The following is a 15,474-nucleotide window of genomic DNA, read 5'->3' as shown; positions in this document are numbered from 1 at the left end:
TTGCTTGCAATTTAACTCCAAAAATGAAAGTCAAGCAGAAAATACGAATTTTTATTGAAGTTTTCCTGTGTCGCCTGCAAGATCTCAGATAGAAGATGATTAGTGCTGAAAACGGGATATTCTTATTTGTACTTCACAGTATACCAGTAACATTTTACACAGTAACCTATTGCATAATGTGATCTTCAAGTTATGTATGAATTACAACAGTACCAATCGGAACTACAAACAATTCTGGCATATCACCTCATGTCAACCTGATATAATTATATGCTTTTTAATAGTCATTTATGCTTTTCATTGTGATAAACATCATTGCCCCTCTCACTGTCAAACTGCAGATCCTCCTGTTCATTAGTCTTCTGCCCTCTGCTGGCTACAACCGAAAAAACCCAGTTAGTGGATTAGTTTGAATATCAGAGGTTGCAGTACAGCGCACCCAAAATTTTGGCCATCCCAGTAGGATCACAGTCTCCATACTGAGTTATTTCACAAATGCACTGAATACACCAATGACAAGATGTAATCTTTACTTCACACTGTGAAGTATCACCACACTGTGACCATAAACCCAAACGCAGTAACTTAAAGGTGTGCCACTTCAGGACTCATCCTGGCTAATCAGTTTTTCAGAATGTCCTTGCACTTCATTCACAGATGTTGACGAGGTCAGACACTGCTTTGTACTTGATCAGGTAATAGGGATAACACTGGCAGTTGTCAAATACCACAAAGATGGAGGGGTCGGAAATCTTGTCAACGCAAGTGTCATATAGCTCATATCCTGGTGTCAAGGGGTTGAGCCGGGGTGGGCGGGAGTATGTAGCGTTCCCAAGAGTCACATTACCCACCAGCACCTTGGCAAGAAACATGTGCTGGTTACCCCCGCCTGATTTGGCTGCATATTTCAAAGAGTACCTGGCATCTCGGGCAAAGTAGCTGCCCCGGCCATATACCACCCCGTTCTTCCCTGACACTCGTGGGTCAAAGTTGTTCAAACAGATCTCCTTGGCGCAATCCTCAGTGGTCCCATGGAACAGATGTTGCTCCAGAGACCAGCTGTGTGCTGTGCTGTGAATCTGCATGTGCTCCTTCTGCCTAAAACACCAGGAAGTCACACGTTTCAATTTCTGTACATATATTCAACGGAGATCATTTTACAGCGAAAAAACACTGGGTGACAGTATCTGAACACCAACACTTAATCGTGAATGCCAAAATTCTCACTCATCACATCCTCTTACCTCCTATACCTGTCCCAATGAAAGATGTTCTGGACCTGCTGTATGCTGATGATCTCTGTCTTGGTCTCCAACATGGTGCTGTGGAACAGGCAGTGGATGCTTTGGTAGGCTTTGGCACTGGGTGGCACCTCCACCAGGCTAAAGCCCTGGTTTGGGCTCAGATTCCACACAGGAGGGTACCAGCTGCTGAACTCCTGCAGAGGATCCACACTGAGCCTGGGGAGAACCTGCCCAAAAGGCCGGGGGGGTTCTCCTAGCGAAACTGTCCTGAAAAGCAGTTTAAGATCACAGAAAAGAACAAGGTCAGAAAGGGGCAGTCACATGTACCCACACTATTTGAATTCACACCAAATTACATTTGAAATGCAGCTAATACGAAAAACCAGTAAGCATGTGTTTAATTTCTATCCATCTCCCAAGGAGACAGTTTTTCAAAGAAATGCACTCTTGAAGAAAAGTCATCCTAAAGTTACATTATTGCAAAATTTTGTAATCTTAGAAAAATAATCCAGTGAATGTTAAAAGGTTCACTGACAATGCTGCTGGATGGCTCACTTGGTTAAGACACTATGCTCTGGTGCATGGATAAGCCTCATGGCCTTGAATCGATACTGGACTGTGCCATGCCAACTGTGGTCAGTAGGTATTAAGTAATGCTACCAGTTTGTCTCCCTTGTTTTCTCACATGGTACTTCTGTCCCCTGCCAGCAAGATGTTGCCATAGCCTCTTTGTCAACCACTTCTCAAACAATTATCCATTTTCACCACCTCAGTGTGAATATCTGTTCATCTTCCATGATATATTCATTTTTCTTTTCATTGTCACACCCTTTATTCCATTCAAAAGTATACACCTAAGGCTCATTATGCAAATATCAGGGTTATTAACAACTAAAACCAACTATTAATTGAATCCATCCTGCTTATTGGAGGTGCTGGAGCCTATCCCAGCATGCATTTAAAGGCAGGAATACACCCTGGACAGTTCACCAGGCTGGGATTTTCTCACTAGATGCTCATTATTAATTTTTATCTTACAACACCTTTTCTTGACTTATCAAAAAATAGTGTATTCTTGAATAATAAATATAAACAGAGCATCATAATTGCAAACACTCAGTTCTTGCTGGTAGTGTCTTCAAACTTTTGGTCCCCAAAAGCTTCAGGTTGGGCAGAACATTTTTTCACAAGGAAAAAGGACCAATGACACAGAAAATGGCAATATCTCATACTTCAAGTTTGATTTGATAGAGAAGGGCGAGCGAAAAGTAGGTCTCCGTCGAATTCTGCGTTCAAACTTGGTGGTGAGGTTCATCTGGATCATCCTGCTGAAGTCCACTTCGTACAGCTGCTTCCCAATGTAGAACCCACGGCTTGTCTCCCCTGCTTCTATTGCTCCCACAAGCTCCTTGGACACTTCCTACAGGAGGTGAAAAAGTCAGACAAGATTTAGATAAGCCCCTCCACCCTTATCCACCATCTAGATCCACAGCCTGTAAGTATACTTTACCCACTGTCTTTTTTAGGGTGTTGTGGAGCCAGGAGTTTTTCTTGGTAAGCCCCAGTCCTTAACTGAGCCCCTTAACCAAAAGGTAGATAAATAAAGGCAGAGCTATGGGATTATATTACCCAATCAATGTACATGTTTAATAATGGGAGGCTTAGAGACTAGGACCAGTCCAGCCATTAGGTTTCCTTCCTGTGGGAAGCAAGAGAAAACTTTCAAGATAGCCAAGGTAGTAGTAATAATGTGCCACCTACTAAGGCAGTAGTAATAATGCACCACCAGTAACTTACTTTTTCATACTTTTCCCACTTGCCATCATTCCACCAATAGATGCTCCACTCTGTGGGGAAGTGAGGGCTCATTTCTGGATCACGGCTGCTGGACAGTCGCCTGGCTTTATCATATTTCGCTGAGGTCACTTTCTTGGTCTCCAAGTGAAGCGTAAACGCTTCTGTCCTGACGGGAAATCTAAACAAAGAACCACATTAACATGATGGGTGCAGAAGGATACTACAGTATATTCTCATTTGCCTTTATGAGTATTATAGCTTAGTAAGCTTACCTTTAACATTTAAACATTAACATTTCAGTCTCTACTCAATAATACAGTAACAGTGTGAATAATAATTCTGTAGAAAAGTAGAGCTAATACAAAGACCCCTTGACACTCTTTGTACCCACATGTCCTGCAGCCTGATGGTTTCTTGGTCTGGATCACAGTACAGCTTCTCCAGTTTGACCTGAGCTGACAGAGAGATGTTGACCCACTGCTGCGTGTTCCAGTGCCTCAGCTGCCAGTGGAAAGGCAGAGGCGTGTGGTGCCGCTCGCAGCTGAGCTTGTGTGGGCAGCAGCCAGTAAGGAAGTCATCGCAGATGTGGATGTATTTGGATGGCTTGGTGTAAAAGGTTTTGGCTGCTAGCTTGAAAAACACAGAGGGACAATCAGTATCACCGTTGTGGTCTAGACCGGAGAGGGTCGGCAGTAAGCAAACTGGTAGTGGGACATGTTTAAACTGGCAGGGTGGCTGAGGCTGGTTTACAGGCTGGTCATTGCTCCGGGCTTTCTGGGTGGTGAGAGGGGTAATCTGGATGGTGATGCTGTACGGAGTCTCACTCCACTGCACCCCTGCCTGAGTGGCGTTTACACACTCCCACACGGGCAGGCTGGTGTTGGTGTTTGGGGGGATCTGCAGAAGTAGTTCAGTGGAGCTCAACAGTCTGACCGGCACCTGCCTGCAGGAGTTCTCCTGGTCTGGAGACTGAGCCTCAATCTTCCGCTTCTTTAGTGGTACTTCACTGGGCAGGAGTTCTGCCATTTTATTAGTCCTTCAGGAAGAGAGCAAAAAGGTAAAAAGGGTATACATACTGTGTAAAATAGAATAATTAATATATTCATCAAAAAATTCATAAATAAATGTGCCTACTCTTAACCACATACTGTACTTAATCACTGCTAAATGATTTTACGGCAACCAATATGCTTAGGTAAATATGTTCCATCATTCCCATACTTCACTGATACCCAACATTACTTACAGATAAAAAGTGCAGACATTTCCTAGCATCAAAATAGCATTTCCTGCCTAGAAATAAAAAAATTTTAATCTCTTATTTGCTTCATTACTAATCTTAAAATCCCAGCTGCCAGTGTAGGCACATCTATTTACGCAATGTTCTCCATAAATTTGAGAAGATTAAACTAGGTTTCAGGTACAATTTTTTCTCTGGTAAGTTGCGTCTTTTTCATGTAAGTAATAACAAAGATCGCGACATCTGACTCATCGGTATTACAAGTGTAAAATTAGGAGAAGCAGAATTCCCCAGACAGGAAAAACAACAAGAATGCCACACCCACACAACATACGGAAGACAAACAAATAAGTCACTGAGAGAGAATGATGGCTTTGAAATAGCATACAATATTAATGAAGCACCTTTGCTAATGACAACAAACCGTCAACATTTTGTGGTAAAGTAGGCGCTCCCAGCTCCTTTCGCTATAATGAAGTCATAGAACAAGGTTTTCAGGAGGGAAAAAACAGACATAATCGCGTTCGACCAAGTCACGTTGTGTAGTTGGAATAACATTTTGTGACAGCTAAGATGTTCTTTTTGGCCTAAACAGTTAACACATAACTGCCATTTAAGACACATTCAATAACCCGACGAGGCCCAAGCGATCTACACCAAACGATATAAAAACGATTGGATCTCCCATTAACCTGCAAGAACCGAACCACAACATGTAGCCTATTAAGAGTAAAAAAACAGTTATAGAACATCAAAAAAGTACGTTACTGTGTCAGTTAATATGGTTATTTTTGTGAAATGATTTAATCTTACCGGCTCTCTTCAACACCGACGTGCTTTTGCTTTCATTTCTGCTGGGACGTGAAAAGATGCGCGTAGTAACTCCGAGTGACTCGTGCACACTTCATGACTTATGCATAAAGGCGTGGTTCTGTAACAATGCGTGTGAAGCTAGCGCAAGCGGTAGCGACAAGGACTTTTCACAAGGGTCTGCAATTTTAAAAAATAAATGTACCACACTATTACGTTAAACATAGGAAGCAAGGAAGTCTTTTTTAATTGCAAAAAAAGTAAGTATATATATATAACGACTTACTAAACACAATCTAGCCGATACCACATCATTTTTGCATGAAAAAAAAAAATCTATGGAAAAAATTATGTAGATAAGAAATTCAACAGAACTTGGATTAATTATTAGTTTCATAGCAGCCAGTGTTCTTATATCATATTTTTGCATAGTTATGTTTGTATGTGTATGCCTTCCAACTATACACAGTTGATCTGATCAACATTGGCTTCTTTACATTACACTAATGGACTATAAATTGGCCTTCTGTGCTGCCTAGTTAATATTAGAATTTTGTATTCCTGAGACTAACACTGATGCTCTCCATTTCAGTAGGTCACTCTGGATAATCACTGTATAAGTGACTGTAATGTAATGTAATGATCTGCTTTTTAGTTGCTAGATTGCTTGTGCATAGGAAGTGCATTTGCTTCTGTAAATTAAAACATACAGGTGTGCTTATCCATACTGTATCTATTAGCATATCAGCATTCAGATTAGTAGAATGTGTGGAAATATGTCAGTACAAACGGAGGCCTGGCTTAATTTTATTTAGACTAAGCATATGCAGACATTTAAGGGCATTCTCCTGAATTACCCACTTGGCAGAGTCTATACCACTATTCTGCAAAATATCTGCCGTTATGTTATGTTATTAATTCGAACAGAATTAAGATTGTGCATTGATTGGACCAGTGTACGGAATTTCTCCCCCACAAAGTCATACAAGGCCCTGTAATAAATCACCATTCCTATTATTTCTTGATTAAATATTAGAATGGCATTGTTTATTTGGCTAAAACAATTTCAAATACAATTCTAAACTTGCGAGATTTTATCAATTCTAATTCACACATATGGTTTGTGTGGTGTTTATGATTCATGAACAACAGCAGAAGTGTCAAAATGCAATGTAATTAATTCTATCTCAAAATACAAAACTGAAAAATGAAGGGTGCAGTTTTAGGTCAAATAAATTCACATATGACTCATTTGGATTTGGATTCATACAATACCGTAGCAGTCTAAAAGCAAAATAAATACATTTAAATGAGATAAATGATCACACAAAATTTTTATTTAATTCCATGAATAAAATACAAAACCACGTGGGTTGTATTCAGCAGTAGACCGTCATACAAGTTAAAGGACCAGCAGAAATATATGTGGCTTGAGTCACTTGTGGACTACATTAAAGGATGCACTGATTTTGCACCAAAGGTAGTTACACCAGGACACACTGAGATTAGAGCAAATGTGTGAATTAAGGACACTACTTCTCCATGTTTAACTGGAATGCTCTAGAATTACTGACATCTCCAATGGCAGTATTCTCAGAGGGCACTCTTTAGAGCCAACCCAGAAGTATGGGAACACCATCTCAGTGAAGGTGTGTTTGAACATGTAGATTTGGGTGTGGTTAGAGGGATCAGAGAAGGTCACTTTGCCTCTGTCCCAGTCCAGCGTCACTCGAATTATCTGGGGCCTCTTTTTAAGGTTAAGACGCGTCAGGGGCGACGTCCCGGCAAAGTACATCTTGTGATAATAGTACATGGACAGGTAACCGTTCTTCAGGATTGAGGGAACCTTCTCTTTCCTTTGGGCAGACTCTTTAACCACTCCCAGGACCCATGCCTCGTTGTCCCCGACCTCCACGTCCCAGGAGTGAGACCCCGAGCTGAACCCCGCGGTGCCCAGCACGGCCGTATCCAGGGTGAACCGCTCGGGGTTGTCCGGGAGATGCTGCCTTTCCTCGCTGTCAGCAACGGTTGTCAGATCTTCAGAGAGAATGAGCCATGGGGCGGCAGTGTTGGGGTCCAGAGTCACAGGGGCTGGAGGAAGAGACGGCGAGAGAGGGAGAGAGAGAAAGAGGCAGTGAGTGCTCTATGACTTTTTATAGATGCCTGCATTGCATTGCCCCTGAATATATGCCTGTATGGGAAAACTGTATGAGACAACTGGCAAGGGCACCTGCGTGACACCCCTCTGGCACTCTATCCTGGTTGAATTATAATTCACTCACCCCTCCACCTTTTTAATGCACATCTTAAATACTCACTGTATCTGACAATTTCCAGCATCTTCATCCACACTTTGTACGTCAGAGATCCCAGGTATGAGGCTACATTGATCAGCACTCCTGAACCCAGCTTCAGTTCCGGAATTGTGGGGTGGGCTCTGCAATAAGACACAGGAGTTCAGGGGCCTCAGTTCAGTTCTTAGGTGAAAGAGAACATGTTACAAAAGGCAGGAAGCAGTTCACATACCTCTTCATTGTGGCCTTGCATTTCTGAAAAAAGAAAATTTTTTAATTTTTTTTATCAGCTTCAATTTCCAGCTTGGCATGTGAAGATATTGATAATCTATCTGCATCATGCACACATCACAATGCATGAAAAATATTTAACAAATAATAAGCTATGATCTCATGAGATGGTCTATCAAAATACACTCAATGACATTTATCACAAAAAATGAAAGATTGGTCAGGTGATCACTCATAAAATGCAACATCATGCTTCCACAACATGAAAGGTATGAAGGACAGACAGAGTGAAAGTGATGATGTGCTTACATGCAGGAGTGTTATGTCCTCCACCTGAATCTCCTCCTCTAAGGCTCTGATAGTGTCAGAGAGGGACGCCATGGTTCTCTCTACGGCGTTGATTTTTGCCTTCATCATCAGGCTCTTCGCTTCCTCCTCCTCTTTCAGCGCAGTCACCCTCACCTCCTCCTCGACTCGGAGGAAATGGTGAAGCTTCTCAAACTCGGCCTTTATCTGCTCCTCCGTCTGCCGAGCCTGCGTCTAAAATAAGAGCCTTTACCTTGGATTGCACGGCAAAGTGACGGGTTTTGAATCCGCATCACTGGCAGCTGCTACTACCGTACCTTTATGTGAGCTGCAGTCTTCTCATAGTCCTGTCTAGCTTTGTCAAAGGCCTCCCATTTCCCTTTCAGGGGCTTCAGTGCAGCCTTCAATTTTGCCTGGGAAGAGACAACAGAATATGGCAATAAGACCATGCAGCTAAAGACAGGAGGTTTCATGAACTCAGAAATGGGTGGAACAGGAAATTGAATTTATCCAATCATTTTTGTGGTCAATGGAGAGCAAAGCCTTTTGAGTAGTTTGTACTGGTTAGTACCAGTTTGTTATAAATTCCACTGGAATTACACAGAGAAATGATTTGCATTTGGCTGAGAATATTACATTACCTTACATTACAAGGACCACATTACATGGTCCTTGACAACTGGAAAAATTCACAGTTGCATGAGGACTACAGAATCGGGAGCAAAAACAGTGTCATTTTGCATTTATACTTATTACATGATTGACATGGTGGAATGACTAACAGTCATAACATTATTTAAAGAAGTTGCAGAGAAATTTGCATGGTGGATAGGAATATGTAATGAAAGACATACAAATGTGCACAAAACTATCAAAACTGACCTGCTGAGACTTAGGCCTCTGGGGTCTCGACTTAGGAGCTGAAAATGACCTGAAAATGACTAGGGTGCTGGGTAACAGCATATATCACTTCAAAGTGTTGGTTTAGGTATCTAGCTTCTATCATGTTTCTGTGGGTTTGCCCTTTGAATTGGAAATTTACAGTGTTCTGGTAACCAGAGGCCAGTATTCCTCTCAAGTTTTGTAACGAAACAGCCTAATTGTCTGTGATAGGAGACCATTACGATATCCCCCCTTTTAACTTCACAATGCAGGGAAAACATTTGATCATCACAAAAAAACTACTTAATAATGGAGGGCAAAACAAGGCACCTATATTTTCCAAAATGCCCACTGATAAAAAACAAAGCCACTGTGAAACAATAGCACACAGGCCTACTGCTTCTCCTCACCTTGAAGTCCAGCACTGCCTCGCCTATCGGACAACACTCGTGATCTTTGTGTTTCCTTGAGGTGTGGCAGACAACGCAAATAGGTTGGCAGTCCTCCAAACAGAACAATTTCAGTTTCTCCCCATGCAGATTGCACAACTCTCCGGTCTCTTCCCCCTCCGCTGCCCCCCGAACGCAGCTCTCTTTGACATACGAATCGCACAGGTTCTTCAGGGTCAGGCTGACGACAGGGTCATCTGTGCTAGATTCGCACCTGCACAGCGGACAGTCTCGACCGGAAAGCTTCTTGGTCCAATACTGCTGCAGGCAGGTTTTACAGAAGCTGTGGCTGCACTGCAGGACCACCGGATCCCGGAATATTTCACAGCACACGGGACAGGATAGGTCCTCTTCCGAAAAAGAGAGACTGGCTGCCATTCCTTCTGACACAACAACTTCTCGTTTGTTCAGTCTCTTGCTTAAAAAAAGTCCAGGCACAGTCTTGGTTACAAAACGATATGCGAACGAAGGTTTCCTTTCTATTGGCAGGGAGATTAGGCCTACTTCTTATCTGAGTTGTCTAGACGTTACAGAGTAGGCTACTTTTCCTCCCGGTCCGTTTATTAACGACCCTCAAACATTAGATTTTTTATCTTCTTCTCTCTCACCGAATATTAATTACCGATTCCGATTTCCTGGTTGATTTTTTTTATTAATCATTTAATCAAATACGTCACATAAACGTAGTTCCAAGTGCACCCTCAGAAACTCTACGAACTTTCACTTCCTACTTCTCGTCACAGCTGCTTATAGGGGTGGAGCCATTGTCAGGCTTATTTAACCCTTTAGGATCTGCCAGTTAACATGTACATTTGTAGTTATGCTGCAAGTAGGGGACGGTATACTGGGGCACAAATGCAGAAATATTTAAAAGGCTCGTTCGCCAGTGTCATTAATGACCACAATTAATATTTAAAGTGAAAACTGAGTTAAAACCAACAATTTAAAATTAAGCAATGCCCTTTATTGTATGTAGTACAAAACACCAGATCACTGTCACCATCTAGTGGTGTCAACTGCAACATATTTAAAAACTTGATATTGATAAAACTTGATATTGACATTGATAATTATTCACCACTTAAAGTTCTTAGGTACGTTGTACCAAAAACCTTCGCATCACATATGGACACTGTATTACTGAAATAAAAGCAGAACTTCATTCCTTTTTGTTCTTCAAAGAGCACAGCGCACCCTTTTTATTTATTTATTTATTTATTTATTTATTTATTTATTTATTTATTCATTCATTCATTCATTCAGACAGGTAGAGAAGAGAACACAGCTCAGAAGGTGCCATGTTGAGGGATTGCCAACAAGGGGGAATGGGTTGAGCATTGGGAGCCCAATGAACTGTACAACATTTTTCACCTTGGGCTGCCTTTGCATAAATGAAGTGGTGGCATGCATGTTTTCTTTAACTATGACAGATCTCAAACAAAGGCACTTAATCGCTCAAACAGAATGATTTTACATTGCAAAAGCCAAAGGGAAGAACATAGAGTGAAACAGTTTTCACTTATGACTGAGTTCCTCACCTAGAATAAAGAAGAAGAAAAAAAAACTCTGTGATAAAGCCCAGCAGTCAGAATCAATATCTGGATGAATTTTAGAAGTGTTCAATTCTGGCAATTGTGATGTAAAAATGATTTTCCTCCACAAAGCTTAATTTAGTACCATGTTTCCCTAAGCTTCTTCCCCAGCTGTAACATGCTAGTCCAACCCAAGGTCTGCTTTGTCTTAAAAGTGTAGGCTTTCTCTCTGGCTTTCTATTAGAAAGGTCTTACATTACCGAATATAACATGTTGTGTTTGTCCACTTGGTTTTCTTATTGCCCAAGAACGGATCAAAGAAATTTTTAGTTGAATAACTAGTTTTTCGATTGATTGATTTATTGATTGGTTGGTTGTAAGCCTGCACACCTTCATATTCTGCAAGGATTGGACCATTGTTGTCAATTTTTAGAAATACAATAAAGGTAACATAGTACCCATTGTATTTGGCACCAAACCCAAAACGCCAGGTTAAAAAAATATTTTATTGCAATGCTAAAAGGCAAAATAGAAAGAAAACAAACAAACAAAAAACAATATAAAAATATATGTCCCAATCTCCCATCTCCCAAATTAGTAAGTACAGTGTACTTAGTTTTACTCATGGAAAATGATAAAAATCTAGAAAAAGAACAAAGTAGAGTCCCATTTCAAGGAAAGTCAATGAGTGTTCATTTTAACAAATCAATGCTTATATGTTCAGGAATGCATTGGGGAAAACGTATTATTACCATCCCAGCAAGGAACTAGGGACGGCCACATGTCAGACCTTTTGGTGACTGTCCCCATTGTGTGTAATATTGATGTACACATGGAAGACTTTACAGCAGTAGTGAAAGCTTTCTGTAAGGGGGCCAGGGCCATGAGGCTAGCATTTTGTGTGACTTATAGTCTACTAAACAACCAAGTCCCCCATGATAGGCCAATGACCTCAGCTTATTTTAACACTGCTTGTGGCTTTCCACAACCACAGACACCTCGGAAGGTTGTAAATACAGAGGGCTCGATTTGCAGCCGTGAGCAAAGTACGGGAACACCCTTTCAGTGAAGGTGTGTTTGAAAGTGTACATGTGGGCGTTGTTGCTTAGGTCAGTGAAAGTCACCTCGCCCTCTTTCCAGTTCAGATGGACTCCGATCGTTTTGGGTTTCCCCTCGATAGCGAGGGGTGTGGAGGGCGTGGTCTGCGCTGTGTACATCCCGTCGTACAGAGCTATTGTCCAGAACCCCCCCTCAGGACTCAGATCAGGCTTTCCTTTCCTTGAAGTGGTGTGGTATGCCACGCCCAAGGCCCAGACAGTACTGTCCCCGACCACCACTTCCCAGGAGTGCATCCCTGAGCAGAAGCCTGTGGAGCCCAGGGCACACTGGTAGTATTCATCCCTCTCTGGGTTGTCCGGTAGCGACCGTGCCTCATCGCGGACCCACATGTGGGTCAGGTCCTCAGACAAGGTGAGACAACTGTTGGCTGTGTTGGGGTCCAATGTCACAGGAGCTGAAATGGGAGGAAGTAAGGGTGGCCAAAAGGTTCAAGGTGACACTGCCCGGTCCATAGGCAGGATTAAATCCACATTTTGCCTGTAATTTTGATTTGTGATCAAATGAAAATGTTTTTACTTTACAATGACAGTTTGGTGAGTTGGTTTTGACTGTTGTAGAACTTGAACAAAGTTTAAAGAATATCAATGTAAAGCACAAATGTTGATTAATCCAGGCCACAGTGTTTTCAAAAGTAGTTTAATTTTAATCTGACATTGTTAAGATATCTGTACCCCTATCCCACCTACCCCCCAACCCCCCTCCCCTCCCGGTACATACTGAATTTTACAAGGCTCTGCATTTTTTCCCAAACTCTGAATTTGAGATTGCCCAGGTGTCTGGTCACATCCATCAGAGCTCCTGGAACCAACTCTGGATCTGGCAGGGTGCACTGGGCTCTGCAACAAACACAGCTGGTGTTAAAATGGAAATACTGAAATAACAGCACAGGCTTCAGAAACAACTGAGAAAAAGTTTGAAACCCTTACAAAGAAATTCAGAGCACACATACCTTTTCATTGTGGCTTCATAGTTCTGTGGATCATCAAATAAGCAATGTTACTGACAGCACATATATACTAGAATACTATTATAGGTGTTTATGCAGAGGTACTGTATGCAACCAGGCAGAAAGTTAATATGCAGCACATATAGCTCATCTTAAATGAATGAGGAAGCACCTTGATCAAAAATGATCTGTGCTTCTGGAAGAGAGCAGCCCAGAAGACAAATATAAGTCATGCATTTAACAAAATGTAGCAAACTTTTTGGTAATGCATAAAGATAAGCAAATGGCAGAATACAAAAACACATTTTTAGAGGAAAAGGTTGGTGTGTGAGTGAAATGAGTGTATTCTTCTTTACCTGCAGAAATGGTAGAGTGCCACTTTCCATCTCCGCTTCAGTTTCTAGGATTTTACCCTGAAGAGATTTTATCTCTCTGGTAAATTCCTCAGCCTTATTTTTCTCAGTGTTACTTTTCAACTGCTCTTCTTTCATCACAGCAGAAATCCTGGCTTCCTCCTCATCATATAGAAAGTTATGAAGGGTCCTGAACTCCTTCTTAATGTGCAGTGTCATGTACTTGGCCTGGCTCTGAAACAGGAGAAATGAGATGGAATCAGTCATTGAACGCACTTCTATTTTCTAAGTAGAAATCACAGCTGCCCTGGAAAGGATAAATTCCAAATTCTTATGCAATAGGCTTTAACTATACCAATAGTTTCCATGAATGTTTAATGTATTATTGTTAAAACTGTAGGGGTCTTGTTGTTTATCATAAATCTAGTATACAGTTTAGTTTTAAGGAAAGTTACTCTTTTTACAACAGGTTAAATTTTACAGCAGGTATAATGACAGATCTTGTTACAGTACATGTATATGCAGTGCTGTTTTATCACAGGAGTGTTCGGCTTTGCAGAAGGTCATCAGCTTCTTGTGCAGAGTCTCTAATGCTTCCAATACGCTGTCCTGGAATGAAAGGGATGGTCTGTTAGTTCACTGTAGGAAGGACAGATCCCACCTCTCTCACAGGTCAGGGCCAAATTCACAGTAAATTCAATTCTGATTCAATAGCTAATTCAATCACATTTATTTATTTACATTTGTTTATTTAACCTTTATTTAGCCAGGAAAACCCCATTGAGAAAAAAAAATCTCTTTTGCAACGGGGACACGAAGTTACAAAGTTACACAAGACAGTAGACAAACGACTTACAGACATCAAATGGGGAATGAGACAGCAGTGTCATAAACAGTCGTTAAAAATTATAACAGAGGTTAAAAACAGGAGCATAATTCAGTCACGGAGTCATGAATTACATATTTGAACTCAGCAATTGAAAGTCATTTGTCAAGTTGAAAATAATATTAATTTTACAAGGGATCCATTTGAATTTAATCATTGTAGTGCAAATAATGGTACAGCAATAATAATGATTCAAAAAGAAACCAGACAAGATAGATTGAATGACCAATAAATAGTCCTTTTCAGTATTTCTTGGAACAGCTTAGTGTCTCAGCTCATAGATAATTTTGACTGAACTATTTGTATTAACATAACACGGCACAATCTATGAAAGCATACAGTACAATCTGCTTTGGATATACCTGCCATTGCAAAGCTAGCAAGTATTTATAAACTGTAAATATCGTAAATATCCTTCACTGCAATTGAAATCATATGCTAAAACTGAAACCGAAAGTGAGACTATCATCAGTGAGAATAACATTGGCAATTTTTAACCCTGTAAATTGAAAAAACAAACAACCACTGGTGAGACAGGAACAATCAATTAAGGTAAGAGAGCTATTGAAGTTTTCTCCTTGAAGTTTTCTCCTTTCTATAAAAACATATCAGTAATGTTGATTAAAATAATGTTCCTCTGACACAATTTACCTCTGTGGTGTAGCACTGTGTAACCCACCTTAAGTTCCAGCTCGACCTCTTTGATTGGACGGCACTCGTGATTCTTATGCTCCCCATTGGTGTGGCACCAGACACAGATAGGCTGGCACTCCTCTAGGCAGACCAGGGAAATCTCTTCATTGTGGTGGTTACAGAGTCCTATAAACTCTGATCCTTTGGCCTCCCTCCGGTCTCTCTGCTTTTTCGCTGACATGCAAAGGTTCTTTAGAAGCAGGCTGGCAGGGAGGGGTTCATCCTCAGGAGACTCTGCCCTGCATGTTGGACAATTGTGAGAGTCTTTGCCCTCCCAGTACGTCTGCACGCACTCCTTACAGAAGCTGTGGCTACAAGGCAGGACCACAGGCTCCGTGAAGATGTTCCAGCACACTGGGCAGGAGAGGTCTTCTTCAGAGACGCAGAACATGGCCGACATCTTTTCAGGCTCTCAGGCTTCTCTATTGCTACAGTCTGGTTGGGCTTCCTACAGCGGTCTGAGGTTTACTTTCGATTTTCCTTTTTTTTGTTAACTAAAGGACTCACCCATGATAGATATTTGTTTCACTTCCGCTTCCCAAAATGTAATTTCCTGATATTACAGGAAGTCTCATGAGTCATAAGATATAAACACTCTGAATGAGAAACAAAGGAGATTCCTTAACTCCCTCTTCCCTAAAAAGGAAATAGAACTAGTTCTCTTTTACAGTAAAATGCACAACACATCCTTT

At 41.3% G+C, this 15,474-nt stretch overlaps 3 protein-coding genes across 3 annotated transcripts; all 3 read right to left on the bottom strand.

Annotated features, from left to right (window-relative positions):
* Positions 1 to 37: 37 nt before the first annotated feature.
* On the bottom strand, positions 38 to 5,231 carry LOC135259074 (protein mono-ADP-ribosyltransferase TIPARP-like). Its single transcript, XM_064342961.1, has 6 exons — positions 5,095 to 5,231; positions 3,433 to 4,077; positions 3,042 to 3,219; positions 2,477 to 2,664; positions 1,245 to 1,511; positions 38 to 1,098 (listed from the first exon to the last, which is right to left on the bottom strand). The coding sequence occupies exons 2-6, from the start codon at positions 4,065 to 4,067 to the stop codon at positions 648 to 650; spliced, it is 1,719 nt and encodes a 572-aa protein (XP_064199031.1). The 5' UTR covers positions 4,068 to 4,077; positions 5,095 to 5,231; the 3' UTR covers positions 38 to 647.
* Positions 5,232 to 6,406: 1,175 nt separating this feature from the next.
* On the bottom strand, positions 6,407 to 9,958 carry LOC135259071 (E3 ubiquitin-protein ligase TRIM35-like). Its single transcript, XM_064342953.1, has 6 exons — positions 9,215 to 9,958; positions 8,240 to 8,335; positions 7,926 to 8,156; positions 7,618 to 7,640; positions 7,410 to 7,528; positions 6,407 to 7,182 (listed from the first exon to the last, which is right to left on the bottom strand). Exons 1-6 carry the CDS (start codon positions 9,629 to 9,631, stop codon positions 6,638 to 6,640), a joined length of 1,431 nt encoding a protein of 476 aa, XP_064199023.1. The 5' UTR covers positions 9,632 to 9,958; the 3' UTR covers positions 6,407 to 6,637.
* Positions 9,809 to 15,250, bottom strand: LOC135259070 (E3 ubiquitin-protein ligase TRIM39-like). Its single transcript, XM_064342952.1, has 6 exons — positions 14,769 to 15,250; positions 13,717 to 13,812; positions 13,207 to 13,437; positions 12,854 to 12,876; positions 12,622 to 12,740; positions 9,809 to 12,298 (listed from the first exon to the last, which is right to left on the bottom strand). The coding sequence occupies exons 1-6, from the start codon at positions 15,180 to 15,182 to the stop codon at positions 11,748 to 11,750; spliced, it is 1,434 nt and encodes a 477-aa protein (XP_064199022.1). The 5' UTR covers positions 15,183 to 15,250; the 3' UTR covers positions 9,809 to 11,747.
* Positions 15,251 to 15,474: the final 224 nt, after the last annotated feature.

This window comes from Anguilla rostrata, chromosome 7 (genome assembly GCF_018555375.3).
Source record: "Anguilla rostrata isolate EN2019 chromosome 7, ASM1855537v3, whole genome shotgun sequence".
NCBI lineage: Eukaryota > Metazoa > Chordata > Actinopteri > Anguilliformes > Anguillidae > Anguilla > Anguilla rostrata.
This window is presented reverse-complemented; position numbering and strand designations above follow the sequence as displayed.